The sequence below is a fragment of the Tachypleus tridentatus genome, chromosome 12 (genome assembly GCF_004210375.1).
Source record: "Tachypleus tridentatus isolate NWPU-2018 chromosome 12, ASM421037v1, whole genome shotgun sequence".
NCBI lineage: Eukaryota > Metazoa > Arthropoda > Merostomata > Xiphosura > Limulidae > Tachypleus > Tachypleus tridentatus.
In genome coordinates, this window is record NC_134836.1 from 70,973,506 (window position 1) to 70,991,593 (window position 18,088).

The following is an 18,088-nucleotide window of genomic DNA, read 5'->3' on the forward strand; positions in this document are numbered from 1 at the left end:
CGTTATTTTCAGTTCTCATTTATTGCTTTACTGGACAAAGTTTAGCAAGACTCTTAAGCTAAGCTAGTCAGCTTGTTTTTTTCTTAGATGCGTTACAGAACATTTTGTTAGCTATTGTACAATGATAATGTATAAAAACATGATTATGAACATGGTTAATCAAAGTAAAAATAAGAGCTCGACAGTTTTCGTTAATGTAGAGGTAAATCAGCACACGTCTGCCCCGCCATCTAGTTGAGACTTTAAAAACATTCATTTGGTATCGCATTTTCATTTATGGGACAATTTTTAGATTCAGTTAACTTGTTTAAAAGTAATTTAAAACAAGATATATGTTTTATAATGTACCATGAACAATCACTGGTGGTAATATTACCACATGAAGGTTATAGATTTAAATTTTATTAAATAAAATATACTTAGAAAAAAACTTATTCAAGTTGTTCCTTTTCCGCATTTCCATTTCCTGTAGCTCAGCGGTAAGCCTGTATCATGGTAAATTCGTAATTCCTGCTTTATTTTCATTATGTGTAAAGTCCTTCTTCTAACACCGAAGTTTCACATATAAATCTTCCAGCTCTCAATTAATCGTTTCTTTGAGTTCTAGAGACAAAAACAACAAGTCTAATGAACTCATTGAGTATTATCGTGTAGCTATCTAAATTGTTTTCATCACTCATGTTAACATGCATTGAAACTGTCTTTTTATAAATTTTTAATCTTACTGCACATTACATTAGTCATGGCCCCCAAATAGCACAACACGAAACCTTGTTTCGATACCCGTCGTGAGCAGAGAATAGATAGCCCCATTTGGTGGCTTTATGGTTAATTCAAATCAAACATTAATCATGAATTAATGAATTGGTCACTATTGTATACGCCACTCAGCACGTGATGTTTCACCAGCCGAAACGGTAAGAAACAGTTGAATGCAAAATATTTTTGTTTTTTAGAGCCAATGTTCGATTCCCAAAACCCAATATGGCCAGGTGGTTAAGGCACTCGACTAGTAATCCGCGGGTTCGAATCCCCGTCGTACCAAACATGCTCGCCCTTTCAGCCGTGGGGGCGTTATAATGTGACGGTCAATCCCACTATTCGTTGGTAAAAGAGTAGCCCAAGAGTTGGCGGTGGGTGGTGATGACTAGCTGCCTTCCCTCTAGTCTTACATGGCTAAATTAGGGACGGCTAGCACAGATAGCCCTCGAGTAGCTTTGCGTGAAATAAAAAAACAAACAAACAAATCGATTCCAAAGTTTCGAGGTATTAATTTAAAGTAAAAATTTGCTCGAAAGCGTTCAGTCGTTCGAGCGGAATCAGTATCAGTAATAATGATTTTTACGTAGCGACATTTATTGTTTGAATTATGGACTGTTTACAATTTTAAGCAAAAATTGTACTAAATGTTTAAGATTTTTAAATTTTGTTTGTTTGAAAATTTCGCACAAAGCTACTCGAGGGCTATCTGTGCTAGCCGTCCCTAATTTAGCAGTGTAAGACTAGAGGGAAGGCAGCTAGTCATCACCACCCACCGCCAACTCTTGAGCTACTCTTTAACAACGAATAGTGGGATTGACCGTCACATTATACACCCCCACGGCTGGGATGGCGAGCATGTTTAGCGCGACGCTGGCGCGAACCCGCGACCCTCGGATTACGAGTCGCACGCCTTACGCGCTAGGCCATGCCGGGCCTTAAGATTTTTAAAAACTAAGTATGTCCCAAAGCCTCAAAATGCAAAGCGCATTTTTATGGCCCCCCAACACAAATAAAAACAAGCTAATTGTAAAATCTTTTAATAATAATATCTAATTACACCATTAAGAACTCGGGAAAATTAAAGTTTGGATGAAAATGTTTATTGAGATAATTCAAAATACAAAGCAAGAATAGTTATTCTTTAATTATAATTATTGTGAATTGGGATACAAACTGGCATTAAGAATTATGTAATTTCAATCAGAATAATTGTCAAACCTTTCGTAGAAAGAACATAGAACTCTTGCTACACCAAAATTTGTTTGGTTTACTTTAGTTATCTTGTTTGCGTAGTGGAATTTTGGCCTACATGGTCATATGGAACGGTGGCATAGCATATTTATACATTCACGCTTTAAGTCTTGTAAAAACGCGGCATATATTTTCGTATTTAAAATAAAAAGAAATTAAGCAAGAAAATAATTTATAGAATTATTGCCATGTTTGGTGGCTTAGGACATTTGTCTTGATTTCGTAAACAAACCGTTTTCATCTTGTTGTGGTTTGTTTGCTATTATCGTAATGTTGTCATTCTTTATTTCGACTTCCATGTACTGATGCACACTTATCTTGAATTTCCTCTGGAAAATAAGGAGATGGAAAACGTTATAACTATAAGAAAAAACAGTCTTATAATTATAAGAAAAGCAGGCCACAGTTTAAACTACAATAAAAATAGTCTGTATTCTGACGGAGAACTACAAGAAAAGCAATCTCTCTTCTGTAAAGAAACGTTACAACTCTAAGAACAATAATTTGTACTCCCATAGAAAACGTTACAACTACAAGGAAAGCAATCTGTGATCTAATGGAAAAAGTTAACACTACAAGAAAAAACAGTCTGTGATCTAATGGAAAACGTTACAACTACATCAAAAGCAGTTTGTGATAGGCCGTAAAAAGTTAAAACAAGAAAAAAGTCTGTGACCTAATATTAGACGTTAAAGTAAGATATTCTGTGTAAAATATTTATACATTAATATTATCCAACTCTCAGTAATACACGTAACAAGTTTATCTTTACATTATTACACTATCTTATGGTTTGTGGATTAAAATATTGGCCTCTAAGCAAAAATACTTTAATCTAAAAGTTTCTCAAAATCAGTTTCTTAAATAGCCTTTAAAGTTATTAATCAAAAACCGTTAAATATTTTCTATATTGACCATAGTAGTTATTAGTTAAGACTCATCACTACATTTAATCAGAAGGCATAAAAGTTTATAACTAGCTAAAAAAACAAACCCTAAGCTTATTATAATTTATAATTGTAACTCCGATTTTTTTTTTCAAACCCATCTATTGAATATATATCTTAAGTAACTAAAACTGCTTAGGTGTTCTGAATAGGCCTAATTATTTATATTAACTCGTAGCATTTTCCATGCGCCACCTTTGTTTGTTTTTAAAACAAAAATCAGTTCCATAAGTTTTTTTGACGACGTCCCTGAGGAGTGAGACACACTTTGTAACTGCCATGAAAAACGTTTTATCCATAGAAACAGTCTTGAATCTATCAATATTTATGCACCAAATTTCTTGTGGTTTTATAATTAAAAAAAAATATATACAAAATTACCATCACTATTGTTTTTATTCTCACTAGTTAGTGTTGTCATACACGCTACTCAAAGCCAGTAACTTGAGTGAGAAAATCATTGGTGCCTCTTATATTTCAGAGTTAACATTTTGTTTAGCAAAAGTAATGAGTCCTTTGTTTCAAAGATACGGTTTTCACAAGGTGATGAAAGCTGGTATACAAATATAACCTACTTAACAATAAATCCTGCAATATTTTAATAAATTTATCATTTTAAAGCATTTAAGACCATTTATTTTACTATATGGTTCATTTGTTATGAGTTTTTGGTTTTAAAATGTTATTAATTTAAAAAGTTTAATTTTACGATCTTGTTTATCTTTATTTCGACGTTGTTTTCCGGTCTGTTAAAAACCGTTATAAAATCTTTGTAATTAAACGCTTCAGAAAACCTATTAAACTATACACTTTTTAAAGTAATGTAGGTAAGTTTTTTTTTGTTTTTGTTTTTTTATCCACGTGGTAAATTAAATTTTCTACTTGTTACAGTTTATATGTGAAGTCTAAAATACTTGCCGTCTTTTAGTCCAAGACAAAATCCCCACTCAGACAGAGTTATAGACTGGTCATTGTCAGTATCACAACTATCTAAGAAAGGAGAAATACAATGTTCCATGGAAAGCAGTGGAGCTCGGATTGGGAAAAGTTCCTGACGTGAAATAACTCTGGAATCACAGATTACGTAATATACTGAAACTCTAGTTAGAAGGTCATCAGAACATAACATATCAGATACAGTGTTGTTATGATAATAATATATTAACACGTGGAACAGTACAATAATAAATTAATGTAACATAATGTTACTGCAATCAAAAAATGATGCGTTACTAGAACAATACGAACGTTACAATATTACAATAATATAATACAATGTTACTCTATCCCAATATAAAACAAGAATGCTTCAAGTTACGAGAACACCAAGACTTTATGTGAATAAAATAACATTGATACTGCATTCAAAAATAGTAGAACATTAATTTAGTAGGATAAAGTTTGCTCATTTGAGAAAAGTAAATAATTGTTTGCAAAAAAATAAACAACAAAATACATGCACACTGAAACAGTAAAATATAGTGTAACAGAATCATTATGTTACATTATGAAAACTCCGTTAAAATATAATAGTATAACACACGGCGTACACTTAAATAACAAAATGTATTGTTAACGAAGCATAATATACGAATATAAAACTGCAAAGCATAATGTTAGCGGAACAAAGAGGACTGTACGTTAGTGGAATGTAAGACGTACACATGAAACATTGAAATATAATATTAGCGTAAAACTTAGAATATCAGACATAATTTGAACAAAACACGCTGCGTGTCCACTAAATGGTTAATTTTAAAATAGCCTAAACTCAGTACGTAAAAAGGGGGGAATTTGTCAGAGGAAACGATACAATAAAACATTAGCGTCTTTATTTAAAGGATTTATCTTTCTTAGTCAAAAGAAAGTATCAATTGAAATGTTTAAATCTATCATTAAAGAATTGTTAGTTACTGCTAGTGTTAGGCTCTTCATTAGAAATTAACAGTTTTATCATTAGTGAACAAAGTTTGGGATAAGCCGTGGTGGGAAGAGCTCAGATATCCGTCCGTGTAACTTTGTGCTAAACTGAAAACAAACCAAATCGTTTCCGTTGTTAACAACAGGGGCGTAGATCCTGGAGGGTGGGTGGGTAGGATGCATCCCCCCTTCATTTTAGGTGGGGGGTGTTCTTACCGATCGAATTACATAATTAGGCCTAGATGTAGGCTTTTTCAGTAGCCGAAATGTACATCTTTAATATAGGTGTGCTTCTAAGCTTTTTGATCTAAGCGATAGTTCGTAAGTATCAGTCAGTAGGCCAAAGTATACATGCAAGTATGGTGGTAACAAGATATTCTGTGACTGCATTTTTACAGCTTTCAGGTTCACGTAATCAGTTTTTGTTTTGGAATTTCGCACAACGCTACTCGAGAGCTATCTGTTATATTTGTTATGCTTAAATAAACAAAATTCTTCACTGTTTCACTCTCTGAAAAATCGAAAGACGCGGGATCAGAGAAACTAATTATTATTTTTACAATCTTAATGAATTAAAATTCAGAATATTACGTGAAACACATTTTCAACAATAAATTCACTTTATACACCAAAGACCCATTAGTAAATTAAGTAGTACTGTTCAGGGGCGTAGACTTTTTACACCCGATGGGGGGGGATGATTTTTGCAACTGTGGACTTCAATTTGCAACTTGGTAATCTCTGATTACGTGAACCTGAAAGCTGTAAACATGCAGTAATCTTGTTGCAACGATACTTGCATGTATACTTAGGCCGACTGACTGATACGAACTATCACTTAGATCGAAAAGCTTAGAAGCACACCTATATTAAAGATGTACATTTCGGCTACTGAAAAAGCTTACATCTAGGCCTAATTATGTAATTCGATTGGTAAGAACACGAGAATCACAAGAACAAACACTCAATTTGTAGGCCTGTGATGCTATAAAACAATTCAACAGACCAAACTGTAAGGGGGGACGATTGTATGCAGCATACCCCCCACCTAAAATGAATGGGGATGTATACCCCCCAGGATCTACGCCCCTGGTACTGTTAGTGTTTAGTACTAGTACGTTACCTGTCCTCTGGTTGTGAGTCTAGGTCGCAAAACTTCCAAATAACAGAGTTCGCCCACTTGAGACTGAGATCTTCCTCCGCCAGTCTCTCTAACTGGGTGTAATAGTCATTTAACTCCTCTCTACGGGCCAGGTCTTGCATCACCGCAAACAGCCATTCGCGCATGCGTCGAGGAAAATCAGCCAACTCATCGTCGGAACATTTAGGGATTTCTAATTCAATAAAACAATGAATAAGATCGAAATAAATGGTTTCTGTTAGTGATAAGGTGGAAACGTAAAACACTACTTTAACTTTAACTGTATTTGGAAAAACTTGGTTAAGGTAACAGTATCAACTTTCTTTACTTTGAAACCATACAGTTTGTGTTTCATTTGCCTAGCTTTGATACATAGAAATTTTAGTGATTACAAGAATGTACATCAAAAGTGACTCCATGCAACTTTAGGCATTGTTTAGTGATCGATATATTTAAATATTAACAGATGATATTCTTTTAGGTAATGTTGGTATATTTTAAGTTTTATAGAGAATGTCAAAGATATTTACTGATTTATTTTCTCATATTGCTTGTTTTTTGGTTTTCATTTGCTCATGATTTGACGTACATGTTTAGCCAGTATTATTATATTGATTAGGCTTAGCTCTGAGAAATTTGAGTTTACCAAACTTTGGAAATTATGTTTGATTTTTGAAAACAAAAGGGACTTAAGAGGACTGGAGTTAGTTCTTTGACATCTAACAAGTTCCTGTTTAAGATTTTCAATCAGAACTTTGTCAGCGAGTTGCGAGGCTTTTTTTTTCTTTACTTCTGTAAATGTTTAATGTTTTAATTAAACCTAAAACGAAGTGTAGACAGGCAACAGTGTAACCAAATTTAATAACAGGAAGAAGTAAGAACATCGACAAATTATTGTTTTATATTTAAGATGATGTGTGCAAAAGAAAATTTTGTAATTCCTTCAATAAATCACAGAATCTTATCTCTTGATAAATCATCTAAACAAATATTCAGCAAAGAATGGACACACTAACAATTGTTTCATTAAAACTTCTAAGGAAAGCAACAGGCGCGACATCTATAGCCAAAAATATAATACAGATAAATATTTACGTTTACATGTTCCATAGTACTCAACATGAGCATGCTTATATTTCTTTTTAGTACATGTTTTATAACTGTTCTCACACCAACACTTCATCTGATATAATTCGCAGTCACTGTTCCAGGTTTCGTTGTGATTACTACATACCTGTAAAAGAAAAACTAAAAATAATCAAATCAGAAAATATATACAATAATAAATTAACGACGACAAATGATATTTCTCATTCTCTGAGCATGGTTCAACGTGGCTATTCTTTCTCACGTATATTTTAATAATGGAACGATCAGTTAGTCTTCGCTAATTTTTCGCTTTAAATTAATGATAATGTCATGTACACTTACAGTGCGTGATATTTATATTATATAATACGTGTTTCTAGGTCACGATAACTGACCCTGTTCAAACAAGTGATAAAGAAATTACTTTGTATAGCCCAATGTTGCTCTCCCATAAAAAATCACAAAATACAAACACGCCTTCAAATGCTTTGTTTTTTAATTTCACGCAAAGCTACAGGAGGGCTATCGGCGTTAGCCGTCCCTAATTTAGCAGTGTAAGACTAGAGGGAAGGCAGCTAGTCATCAGCACTCACCGCCAACTCTTGGGCTACTTGGGTTTACTGCAACATTGTAACGCCCCCACGGCTGAAAGAGCAAACATGTTTGGTGTGAAGGAGGTTTAAACCCGCGACCCTCGGATTACGAGTCTACTATCTTTACCATCTGGCACTGCAGGGCCTCGTACCCTTGTGTATATTATATAAAGAAGCAATGATTTAACTAATTTTCCACTGAGTTCTCTTAACGACAAAAAACATAAGATTAATGAATATGTGGCCAAGTGGTTAAGGCGTTCGACACGTAATCTGAGGGTCGCGGGTTCGAACCCCCGTCTCACCAAACATGCTTGTCCTGCAGCCGTGGGAGCGTTATAATGTGGCAGTCAATCTCATTATTTGTTGGTAAAAGAGTAGCTCAACAGTTGGCGGTGGATAGTGATGACTAGCTGCCTTCCCTATAGTCTTATACTGCTAAATTAGGGACGGCTAGCGCAGATAGCCCTCGTGTAGCTTTGCGCGAAATTCAAAAAACAAACAAACAATTAACGAATATGATTCAATGGTAAAAACAAGTTGAATATATGCTCGAAAATTGAGAGATAATGTATATTTGATGCTACAAATAACCATTTTGTACCTTACAGAAAATATGTATGCGTATGTATTTGTAATACTATTGGATAATTAGCTTCATTTAACAGTCTTAAAAGCACCGTATCTTGGGCAATTTGGGTCAATAAACCAGCATGAAAATTATTTATCTCTTACTTTTCTTCTTTCATCTGTTTCAACTACACACTCAGTAACACAGTCACAGAAAGGTTTTCCCTTATCGTTCATGGCACAAGTACGGCCAGTCTCACAGTAATGTTGAGTACAAGGATCTATAGGAATCATAACAGGAGTTATGTTAGGTGTGAGATTCAAGTGATATCCACCAAGAAATCATGTTTTATAGAGTGTGAAAATCAAGTGATATCCATCAAGAAATCATGTTTTAGAGAGCGTGAAAATCAAGTGATATCCATCAAGAAATCATGTTTTAGAGAGCGTGAAAATCAAGTGATATCCATCAAGAAATCATGTTTTAGAGAGTGTGGAAATCAAGTGATATCCATCAAGAAATCATGTTTTATGGAATGTAAAATGGCCCAGCATGGCCAGGTGATTATGGCACTCGGCTGGTAATCTGAGGGTCACAGGTTCGAATACTTGTAACACCAAAAATATTCGTCTTTTCAGCCATGGGGGATTTATAATGTTACGATTAATCCCACTATTCGTTGGTAAAAGAGTAGCCCAAGAGGTGGAGGTGAGTGGTGATGACTAGCTTACTCCCCTATAGTCTTATACTACTAAATTAGGGACGGCTTGTGCAGATAGCCTACGTGTAGCTTTGCGCGAAATTAAAAATTAAAACAGAGTGTAAAACTCAGGTGATATTTATCACTAAGTCAAGGTATTATAGTGTGTTTGTTTGCTTTTAGATAAGGCCTATTTTACCAACGAATAGTGGGGTTGACCGCAGCATTGTAACGCCTCCGCGGCTGAAAGGGCGAATATCTTTAGTGTGACAGGGGTTCGAACCCGCCAATTACGAGTCCAGTGCCTTAACCACCGGGCCATGCCGGGCTCATTATAGAACGAAACTCGGACGATATTCATCACGAGATCATAGTTTATAGAACTTGGTATTTATTAAACAAACTACGAAAAAAACACATGTTCATAACGTTCGGTTTTAGTTTACAACTAAACATTCCATACAGGTAACAGAAGGGTCAATAACTTAAACATATCTACGTAAAGAAATCGAGATAGAAATACTTCCGTAAGACATATCTTTCCATGAATAAATCTAAACAAAGACTTTAATAAGACAGATATTTGCATAACCAAACCAAAATAACAGAATTCTATACGACAGATCTATATATGATGAAATAAAAATAAAAATACTGCATTTAAATAAATTTTAACAAAATGAAACCGAAAACAAACTTTAATAAGACAGATTTCTGCATAATGAAATAATAATAACTTTAACAAGGCAGATATTTACATAACTAAACCGAAGTAAAATATTTCAATCAGACAGATCTATATAAAAAATAAACTGAAAAAATAAATACTTCAATGATACAGATTTTCACATAATGAAGCCTGGTGGGTAAGGTACTCAGTTCGTAATCCGAGGGTTGCGGGTTCGAGTCCTCGTTACACCAAACCTGCTCGCCTTTCAGCCTTGGGGATGTTATAATGTAACAGTCAATCCCACTCTCCGTTACTAAAAGAGTAGCCCAAGAATTGGCGGTGGGTGGTGATAACTAGCTGACTTCCCTCTGGTCTTACACTACTAAATTAAGGACGGCTAGCGCAGATAGCCCTCGTGTAAAACAAACATAATTAAGGACTTCAGTTTTACAGATTTATATACAGAAAAACCAAGATATAAAAACTACTTCAATGAAACATATTTACGTTCTTACTAAACGAGGTTCGCAAATTGTGATAAACAGTACATTTCAACAAGACAGATTTGTAGATAATTAAATCGAAAAACCAAGACTTAAATAAGGTAGATTTATAAATAATAAAACCGAGATAAAAGACTCGCGTAAGTTTTCGATTTTCGATTTGTTTGAATTTCGTTCAAAGGTACACGAGGCCTATCTGCAGTAGCCGTTTCTAATTTAGCAGTGAGGGAAACTACTAATCATTACCACCCATCACCAACTCTTGGAATGTTCTTTTATCAACGAATAGTAGAACGGACCGTCACATTATAAGGCCCCCATGACTGAAAGTGCGAGTATGTTTGGTGGGAAGGAGGTTCGAACCATTGCCTCTCAGATTGCCATGGTCGAAAAAGACTATTTTTAGATAATTAAACAATAACGTCAGTAGAGTAGTTTTTGAATCGAGTTTACCGTGAGCTAACGATGTTTTGTTTGATTGTTCGAAAACATAAATCTACACATTGACGTATCTGTGTTCTACCTGCGGAGAGGAATCGAACCCCGGATTTCAGTGTCATAACTTCGTAAAATTATCGCTGACCTACCGAGAAATCTTTATCAACGTAATTTACATACATCGCAGAGTATGATTCTGAAAATCATTAATGTTATGTCGCCCCCCAAAACGAGCTCCGCACTCTGGAACTATCAGTTTGCTTTAAGAATAATGATCAAACCCCACTATTCGATACGAACAAAACAGCCAAATATGTGATGGTGGGCGCTATTGAAAGTGTCTTCTCTCTCTTTAGTCAACCATCTTAAAATTAGGCCGACTATGTATAGATAATTTTTTTGTTTTTTTTTTTTTTTTTTGCGTAGCGTTGCACGAATAACTGAACAAAACATTTCTTCTGTTTTGCCCCCCCCCCTTCAGTGGCACAGCAATATGTCTCTGGATTAACATGCTAGATCCCGGGTTTCGAGACTAGTGGAGGGCAGAGCACATTGTTCAGCTTTGTGCTAAACTACAAACAAACAACAATCTTCCATTTCGTTCATCGTAGTTCTCATTGGTTGTTTAAATTAGGGATGTTACTCCTGTTGTTAACTACAGCAACGCGTCAGAGAATATTGTTAAAACAAATCCAATACGGAAATAGATGCAGGTACATCTACATCTAGTGACTTGTCCAAGCGTTTCACATTTGTTACTTGTAATTACGTTTCTTTTGTTACCCATTAAAGCCGTCTCCAAACCTTATCTTCTGAAAGTGGATCTCTCGTCATCAAATTTGGACTCTCGAATTATCTTCCGATCTTGCAGAGAGTGGATGATAAGAACGAACGTAGGTGTTCTCATCAAACATTTCATATCTTCTTCAATAAATAATGGATATTATAAAGATCTTCATATTTATTATCAATTAACCGAAGATTTTTTTTGAAAATTGTCTTGGGATATGACTGTTCTCATAATAGCTTTTCGTGCCTACGTTTATTGTTGTATCTATAGTTTAAACTATTCACGTGATTTTAATACCGCAATTACGAGAATGAGACACAGATATTTTCTACTGTCTTTGACTCTATCCAGGACTTCAAGTCCAGTTTGCATTAATCTGGATCTAAGGGTCCATGAAAGAAGCTATTCTCATTAATAAAGCTAAAACTTCCTTCGACAAAACGGATAATGTATAGGACTTTATTGTCAAGGTTTTTGCTAGAACGTTTCACTGTGCCATGAGCTAGAGATTCTTGATGACGAGAAACCCACTTGAACTAAAAATGTATTTCGAAACGGTTAACCTGAAGATGGCCTAGGAAGGTCGAAACGGTGTTCTCTCCTTACCAATAAAAGAGTTAATACCCATACCAGCCGTTTTGAGATACATGAGCGAGAAATTTATTTATTTTATTTCGTCAAATATAAATTGATTGTCATATTTACAGTTTACATAGTTCACCTGACACCTTGCGACTCAAATTACAAATATGTGTATTTTTTACCTTCTTCGTATCCACCATTTTCTCTCTTCAGATCATCATGGTCCGTGAAGGCTATTTCTCCATCTTTTTCATCAGTGTCATCCTCTGCAATATAGTCCAGATCATCCTTTTCATTAGTGTATTCAATGTCCCACTCGTCGAGTTTCTTCTCACTACGATGGTGGCGCTGAAACCAATAAAAATCAGTTTAAATTTCACGAAGTTTTTTCTTTCTTTCTTATGCACGGATCAGATATATATTTAAACAGTCTTTGATGGTATAAAAGTTATGTTAATAGACAATTTGAGGATGAGCTTTATATGTGTAGTGAGTGATACAGAGACGCAGCAAGCTAAGACGTTAAGTTTACATAACTTTTATATGGGACCGTTTTATCCAATGAGTAAATGGGTTAATTGTCTAGAATCCAATACTGTCAGGGAATCACCGCGCTTTGCGAGTATGCTAATATTGTATATAAAGTACTGTCTGTTGTATGTCCAAGTAACTACTTTACCTCACAAGGGGTATATGGAGATTCACAAAAATTTGTATGAAGGTTTACAAGGTGCATGCGGGGAACTTACAAATTTTCAGTTTTGCGTTTTGTGATTTTTATGGTCGTTTCATTTAACCACTACTTCATACTGTCTTATCGGGTCTTCTCCAAAATTCACAAGAGGGTTTGTTGAATCCTTATAAAGACAAGTGCAAATAAACAGTTTCACATTTTGTGTTTTGTAGTTTTTATGGGCATTTTTTTGTTTCTTTACAATAACGTATGAGGAAAAGCAACTTTTCATGTCATAAAATGACCATTCATTAAAATGAAGTTACCTAACTTTAGGGGATAGAAATCCCAGCTAATAAATAATAAAATATGAAGTGTATAATAAGAAACTACTTTTTAAAAATACTTCTTTCACTTCTTGATAGTGTATCAATAATAAATGTAGTTGTTTTATTAAAGCAAGTGTGGATCATTATTTTATATTTCGTCCAGGTGGCACTAGCGTTCTAACACGGCAATGGGTATATAATGTGTGCTAAAACAAAACGCTACCAGTGTATTGCATAACGACCTCGTGTAATCCATGTATTTATTCAGATAAACATATGGTGACACCCAACTGTTTTTCCCACTGTACAAATACAGACATTTTTACATTAAATCTAAAGCCCATAATTTATAACATGTACGTACAGAAAAAAACATAACTGGAGAGAATTCTTAGTTCAGGTGAAACCTTGCTTAATGACTGATGTGTTTATGTTTTTATGAATGTACATGATTGAATAATATTAGTCTAAAACAAAATCATGTTGAGTATAGAACGTCATATCCGATGCCGCTGAATTGTATGTCTGATTAAATAACTTGTTCAGCAACCTCGATTAAGTAGGTGGCATCGTTTTAACGTACAGTTGATTGACCTTTACTGTGTTTATATTTTAAATTTATCACAGCTTGAACGATATTAAGTATTATTTGTTATTATGCTGAACTACACAAAGAGCTATCTGTGATGTGCCCACCTCGGGTAATGCAGCCTGGATTTTATATATATAAGCCCTCAGATTTACCTCTGAGGCACTGGGGATCATTATAAAGGAATTTGACATCTATAACTGATACTACAATGCTACATTCATTCAAGATATTTCGATAATACCAAAGGAAAGATAAAATAGAATTTTGGGGGAGGCAGCAAAAACATTATTAAATTTTATAACTAAAATACTGTTTAAAATACCGACAGTCTAGTTCTAATATATCCTTAAAGACAGCAGGATAATTAATGTGTATGTCTAGTTCTAATATATCCTTAAAGACAGCAGGATAATTATTGTGTATGTCTAGTTCTAATATATCCTTAAAGACAGCAGGATAATTATTGTGTATGCCTAGTTTTAATATATCCTTAAAGACAGCAGGATAATTATTGTGTATGTCTAGTTCTAACATATTCTTAAAGACAACAGGATAATCATTGTGTGTGTCTAGTTCTAATATATTCTTAAAGACAGCAGGATATATATTGTGATATATCCTTAAAGACAGCAGGATAATTATTGTGTATGTCTAGTTCTAATATATCCTTAAAGACAGCAGGATAATTATTGTGTATGTCTAGTTCTAATACATCCTTAAAGACAACAGGATAATTATTGTGTATGTCTAGTTCTAATACATCCTTAAAGACAGCAGGATAATTATTGTGTATGTCTAGTTCTAATATATCCTTAAAGACAGCAGGATAATTATTGTGTATGTCTAGTTTTAATATATCCTTAAAGACAGCAGGATAATTATTGTGATATATCCTTAAAGACAGCAGGATAATTATTGTCTATGTCTAGTTCTAATATATCCTTAAAGACAGCAGGATAATTATTGTGATATATCCTTAAAGACAGCAGGATAATTATTGTGATATATCCTTAAAGACAGCAGGATAATTATTGTGTATGTCTAGTTCTAATATATCCTTAAAGACAGCAGGATAATTATTGTGATATATCCTTAAAGACAGCAGGATAATTATTGTGTATGTCTAGTTCTAATACATCCTTAAAGACAGCAGGATAATTATTGTGATATATCCTTAAAGACAGCAGGATAATTATTGTGTATGTCTAGTTCTAATATATCCTTAAAGACAGCAGGATAATTATTGTGTATTTAATATTCTCCTTTATTTGAAAAGGATTAATTTAAATATTTGAGCTCCATTCCACCAATGGCACGTGGTAAAAATACATGGCCAATAATAACAGTTTCAGCATAACTGAGCTACCTACACACGCACTTCCATATGATCAGAGTGGATCAGAACAGATCGTTATAGTCCGATTAACAGAAGTACTTAGGATCAGTGTGGATCAGAACAGATCGTTATAGTCCGATTAACAGAAGTACTTAGAATCAGTGTGGATCACAAAAGATGGTTATAGTCCAGTTAATATAAGTATAAACATCTGAATACGGTTAACTCCATACGCATGAGATAATTTTCAATACACATTAGCTTAAAAGTTCTGTGCATTGTTATGGCTAAAACATAAAAAAATGTAAAGAAATGTTCGCGTCTATTTCTAAGATAACTTGAACTGAAAAATTAATGTTTTATTTTTGTCTTTATTTTTGTTACCCATGTTGCTACGAAACAAAAGTACCGTTAGAATAATGGAATCATAATTCATGATTCCTACTTCTTTTCAAAGCTTCAGTTATATTTTGACAGAGGTTTTTTAATACAAGCCTGTTTTACTACTGATCACGCTCTACTTTCTAATACAAGACTGCCTTACTACTGACCACACTCTACTTTTTAATACAAGCCTGTTTTACTACTGACCACACTCTACTTTCTAATACAAGCCTGTTTTACTACTGACCACACTCTACTTTCTAATACAAACCTGTTTTACTACTGACCACACTCTACTTTCTAATACAAGCCTGTTTTACTACTGACCACACTTTACTTTTTAATACAAGCCTGTTTTACTACTGACCACACTCTACTTTCTAATACAAGCCTGTTTTACTACTGACCATACTCTACTTTCTAATACAGGCCTGTTTTACTACTGACCATACTCTACTTTCTAATACAAGCCTGTTTTACTACTGACCACACTCTACTTTCTAATACAAGCCTGTTTTACTACTGACCACACTTTACTTTTTAATACAAGCCTGTTTTACTACTGACCACACTCTACTTTCTAATACAAGCCTGTTTTACTACTGACCATACTCTACTTTCTAATACAGGCCTGTTTTACTACTGACCATACTCTACTTTCTAATACAAGCCTGTTTTACTACTGACCACACTCTACTTTCTAATACAAGCCTGTTTTACTACTGACCACACTCTACTTTCTAATACAAGACTGTTTTACTACCTATTTCACTGATCTTTCGTAACTAAAGTTGTTTTTACATATATGATTATTTTGTTGCATATTTTTGTCATTCATAGCGACGAGATACGATGTGGACGATTAAAATAAAATAAAAATATATTTACTGAGGGTAAAAATGTGTTTTACTTGTCATTTAGCAATACCGTCAATCTACATACTCTACACTGGATAGTCGGGTTCGGGAGTTCGAATTCTCTTAAAGCACAGAAATCTTCATTTTTTGTGACACATTCAAATTCTGATATAAAACCTGATGACGGCCTAAGAATATACTGGTGGAAACTTTGTGAAAATAATAAAAATACAGGTAATAAAGACGAAAATAATAATAGTTCGAATAATTATACCATCAGGAGTTATATTTAAGAACAGAAAATGGCCTAATCTAAATATTTGTTTGTTAGTTTAAACGTTGTAATTCCATTAGTTTATCGTTGAACCACCAGATGACGTTTTATTCAATATTACCTACCTTTCTGGCTGAAAGACTGCCGCCACACAGAAGAATAGAAAGCAACAGAACACACATAAACTTCATTCTTCACAGGTGCAGCTATGTAGCTAGAAAAATATACATATATAAACATTGAACAACAAGTCACTTTAATCAAATATAACAATCATTTTTAGAGGAACAAACTGGACCAACTGAAGTTTCTTTTTGATAAAGTAAGACTGTACAATTACACAGAAACTCTTAGAATAAAATACGTCAGAACACAGACACGGTGACATGTAGAATCCTATCGCCATTTTCTACTACATCCTTAAACACTTAACAAGGGCATAAAAACACTTGTTTAGCTTTATCAGGTATACGTACTTATGTACAGTTGTTGTTGTCAGTTAAGCATAGAGCTACTAAAAGGGCTATCCGTGCTCTGCTTCTTGTGGGTATCGAAACCCAGGTTCTGTCAGTATAAATCCGTAGACATGCCGCAGTGCCAATTGAGGGCGCCAACTAAAGTGAAAGGAGACAATAGTTTGTTTTTTTGGCAAAATCTAAACATCACACTTTTGGCAACTTTTTGTGGGCCTGGTCTAGCCTGCTGTTTAGGGCACTCGACTCGAAATATGAGGATCTCGGGTTCGAATCTCCGTCATCGAAATGTTCGCTCTTTCAACCGTAGGTGTGTTAACAAATGTCAGTCAATCTAATCATTCGTTAGTAAAAAATAGTAGCCCAAGTGTTGGCGGTGGGTGGTGTTTACGAGCTGCCTTCCCTCTAGTTATGTCACTGTTAAATTAGGGACGGGTAGAGCAGATTTTTCCTCGTGTGGTTTCGCGCGAAACTTTGGTACAAACCAAAGTTTTTGTACATCTCTTTAATGTATGTGCTGGTTCTAAAACGACACATTATTACTTGAGTTACTTAAGATTTGTTGTAAACAGCAAACAATTTACGGTTTATATGTATCATATTTGTTATTGTGTGAAATTATTCAATAATATTTCAAACACTTTCATTGGTTGTCAGTGACGTTCTATTCGTTTACGACTTTTACTTTTCCATTTTCACGCCAATTTTGACGTGCCTGCAAACCTTACGTATGAATAACAATCAGAAACTGATTGTCCAATGTTTAAGCCTTCTAGACTGATCCTTAAATAAGAGTTAACAATCACTCACGAGATATGAAAGACTTGGTCTAATTTTAAAAGAGCTCTCTAGTGGCTCAATGGTAAGTCTATAGATTTATTGTGCTAAAAGTAAAATTTGGACACTCACGATGGCCAGAACACCAGAACCAATTGTGTAGCTTTGTACTGAAAAACAAACACAATACAACAAGGTTTTTTTCTTCACAATATAAGTTCCAACAAGTAATTAAACTAGTAACTTCATTCAGAAAAATGAACAGCTATGCAACAGAAAAATTCACTAGTCTGAGTCTGAGATTAACATATATCTCGTAACAACTATGTGTATAAAGGTTCATATGAGACTAAACAGGACGAACGTGAAAGAAATATCTTCTCATACATGAAAAAATTGGGTGACCTAGATGTCAAACTGGAATTTTTTAACCCTG

General features: G+C 34.3%; 1 protein-coding gene across 1 annotated transcript in view; it reads right to left on the reverse strand.

Annotated features, from left to right (window-relative positions):
* Window positions 1–1,846: 1,846 nt before the first annotated feature.
* The window catches only part of LOC143233551 (SPARC-like), a 28,781-nt gene continuing 12,539 nt past the window's right edge, over window positions 1,847–18,088 (reverse strand). The window contains exons 2-8 of the mRNA XM_076469885.1: window positions 16,528–16,616; window positions 12,140–12,305; window positions 8,439–8,554; window positions 7,117–7,255; window positions 6,004–6,214; window positions 3,879–4,027; window positions 1,847–2,342 (exon numbers count right to left, since the gene is read on the reverse strand). Of these exons, the coding sequence (XP_076326000.1) occupies window positions 2,290–2,342; window positions 3,879–4,027; window positions 6,004–6,214; window positions 7,117–7,255; window positions 8,439–8,554; window positions 12,140–12,305; window positions 16,528–16,593 (900 nt within the window). The 5' untranslated portion in view covers window positions 16,594–16,616 and the 3' untranslated portion in view covers window positions 1,847–2,289. The remainder of the gene's footprint in view (window positions 2,343–3,878; window positions 4,028–6,003; window positions 6,215–7,116; window positions 7,256–8,438; window positions 8,555–12,139; window positions 12,306–16,527; window positions 16,617–18,088) is intronic.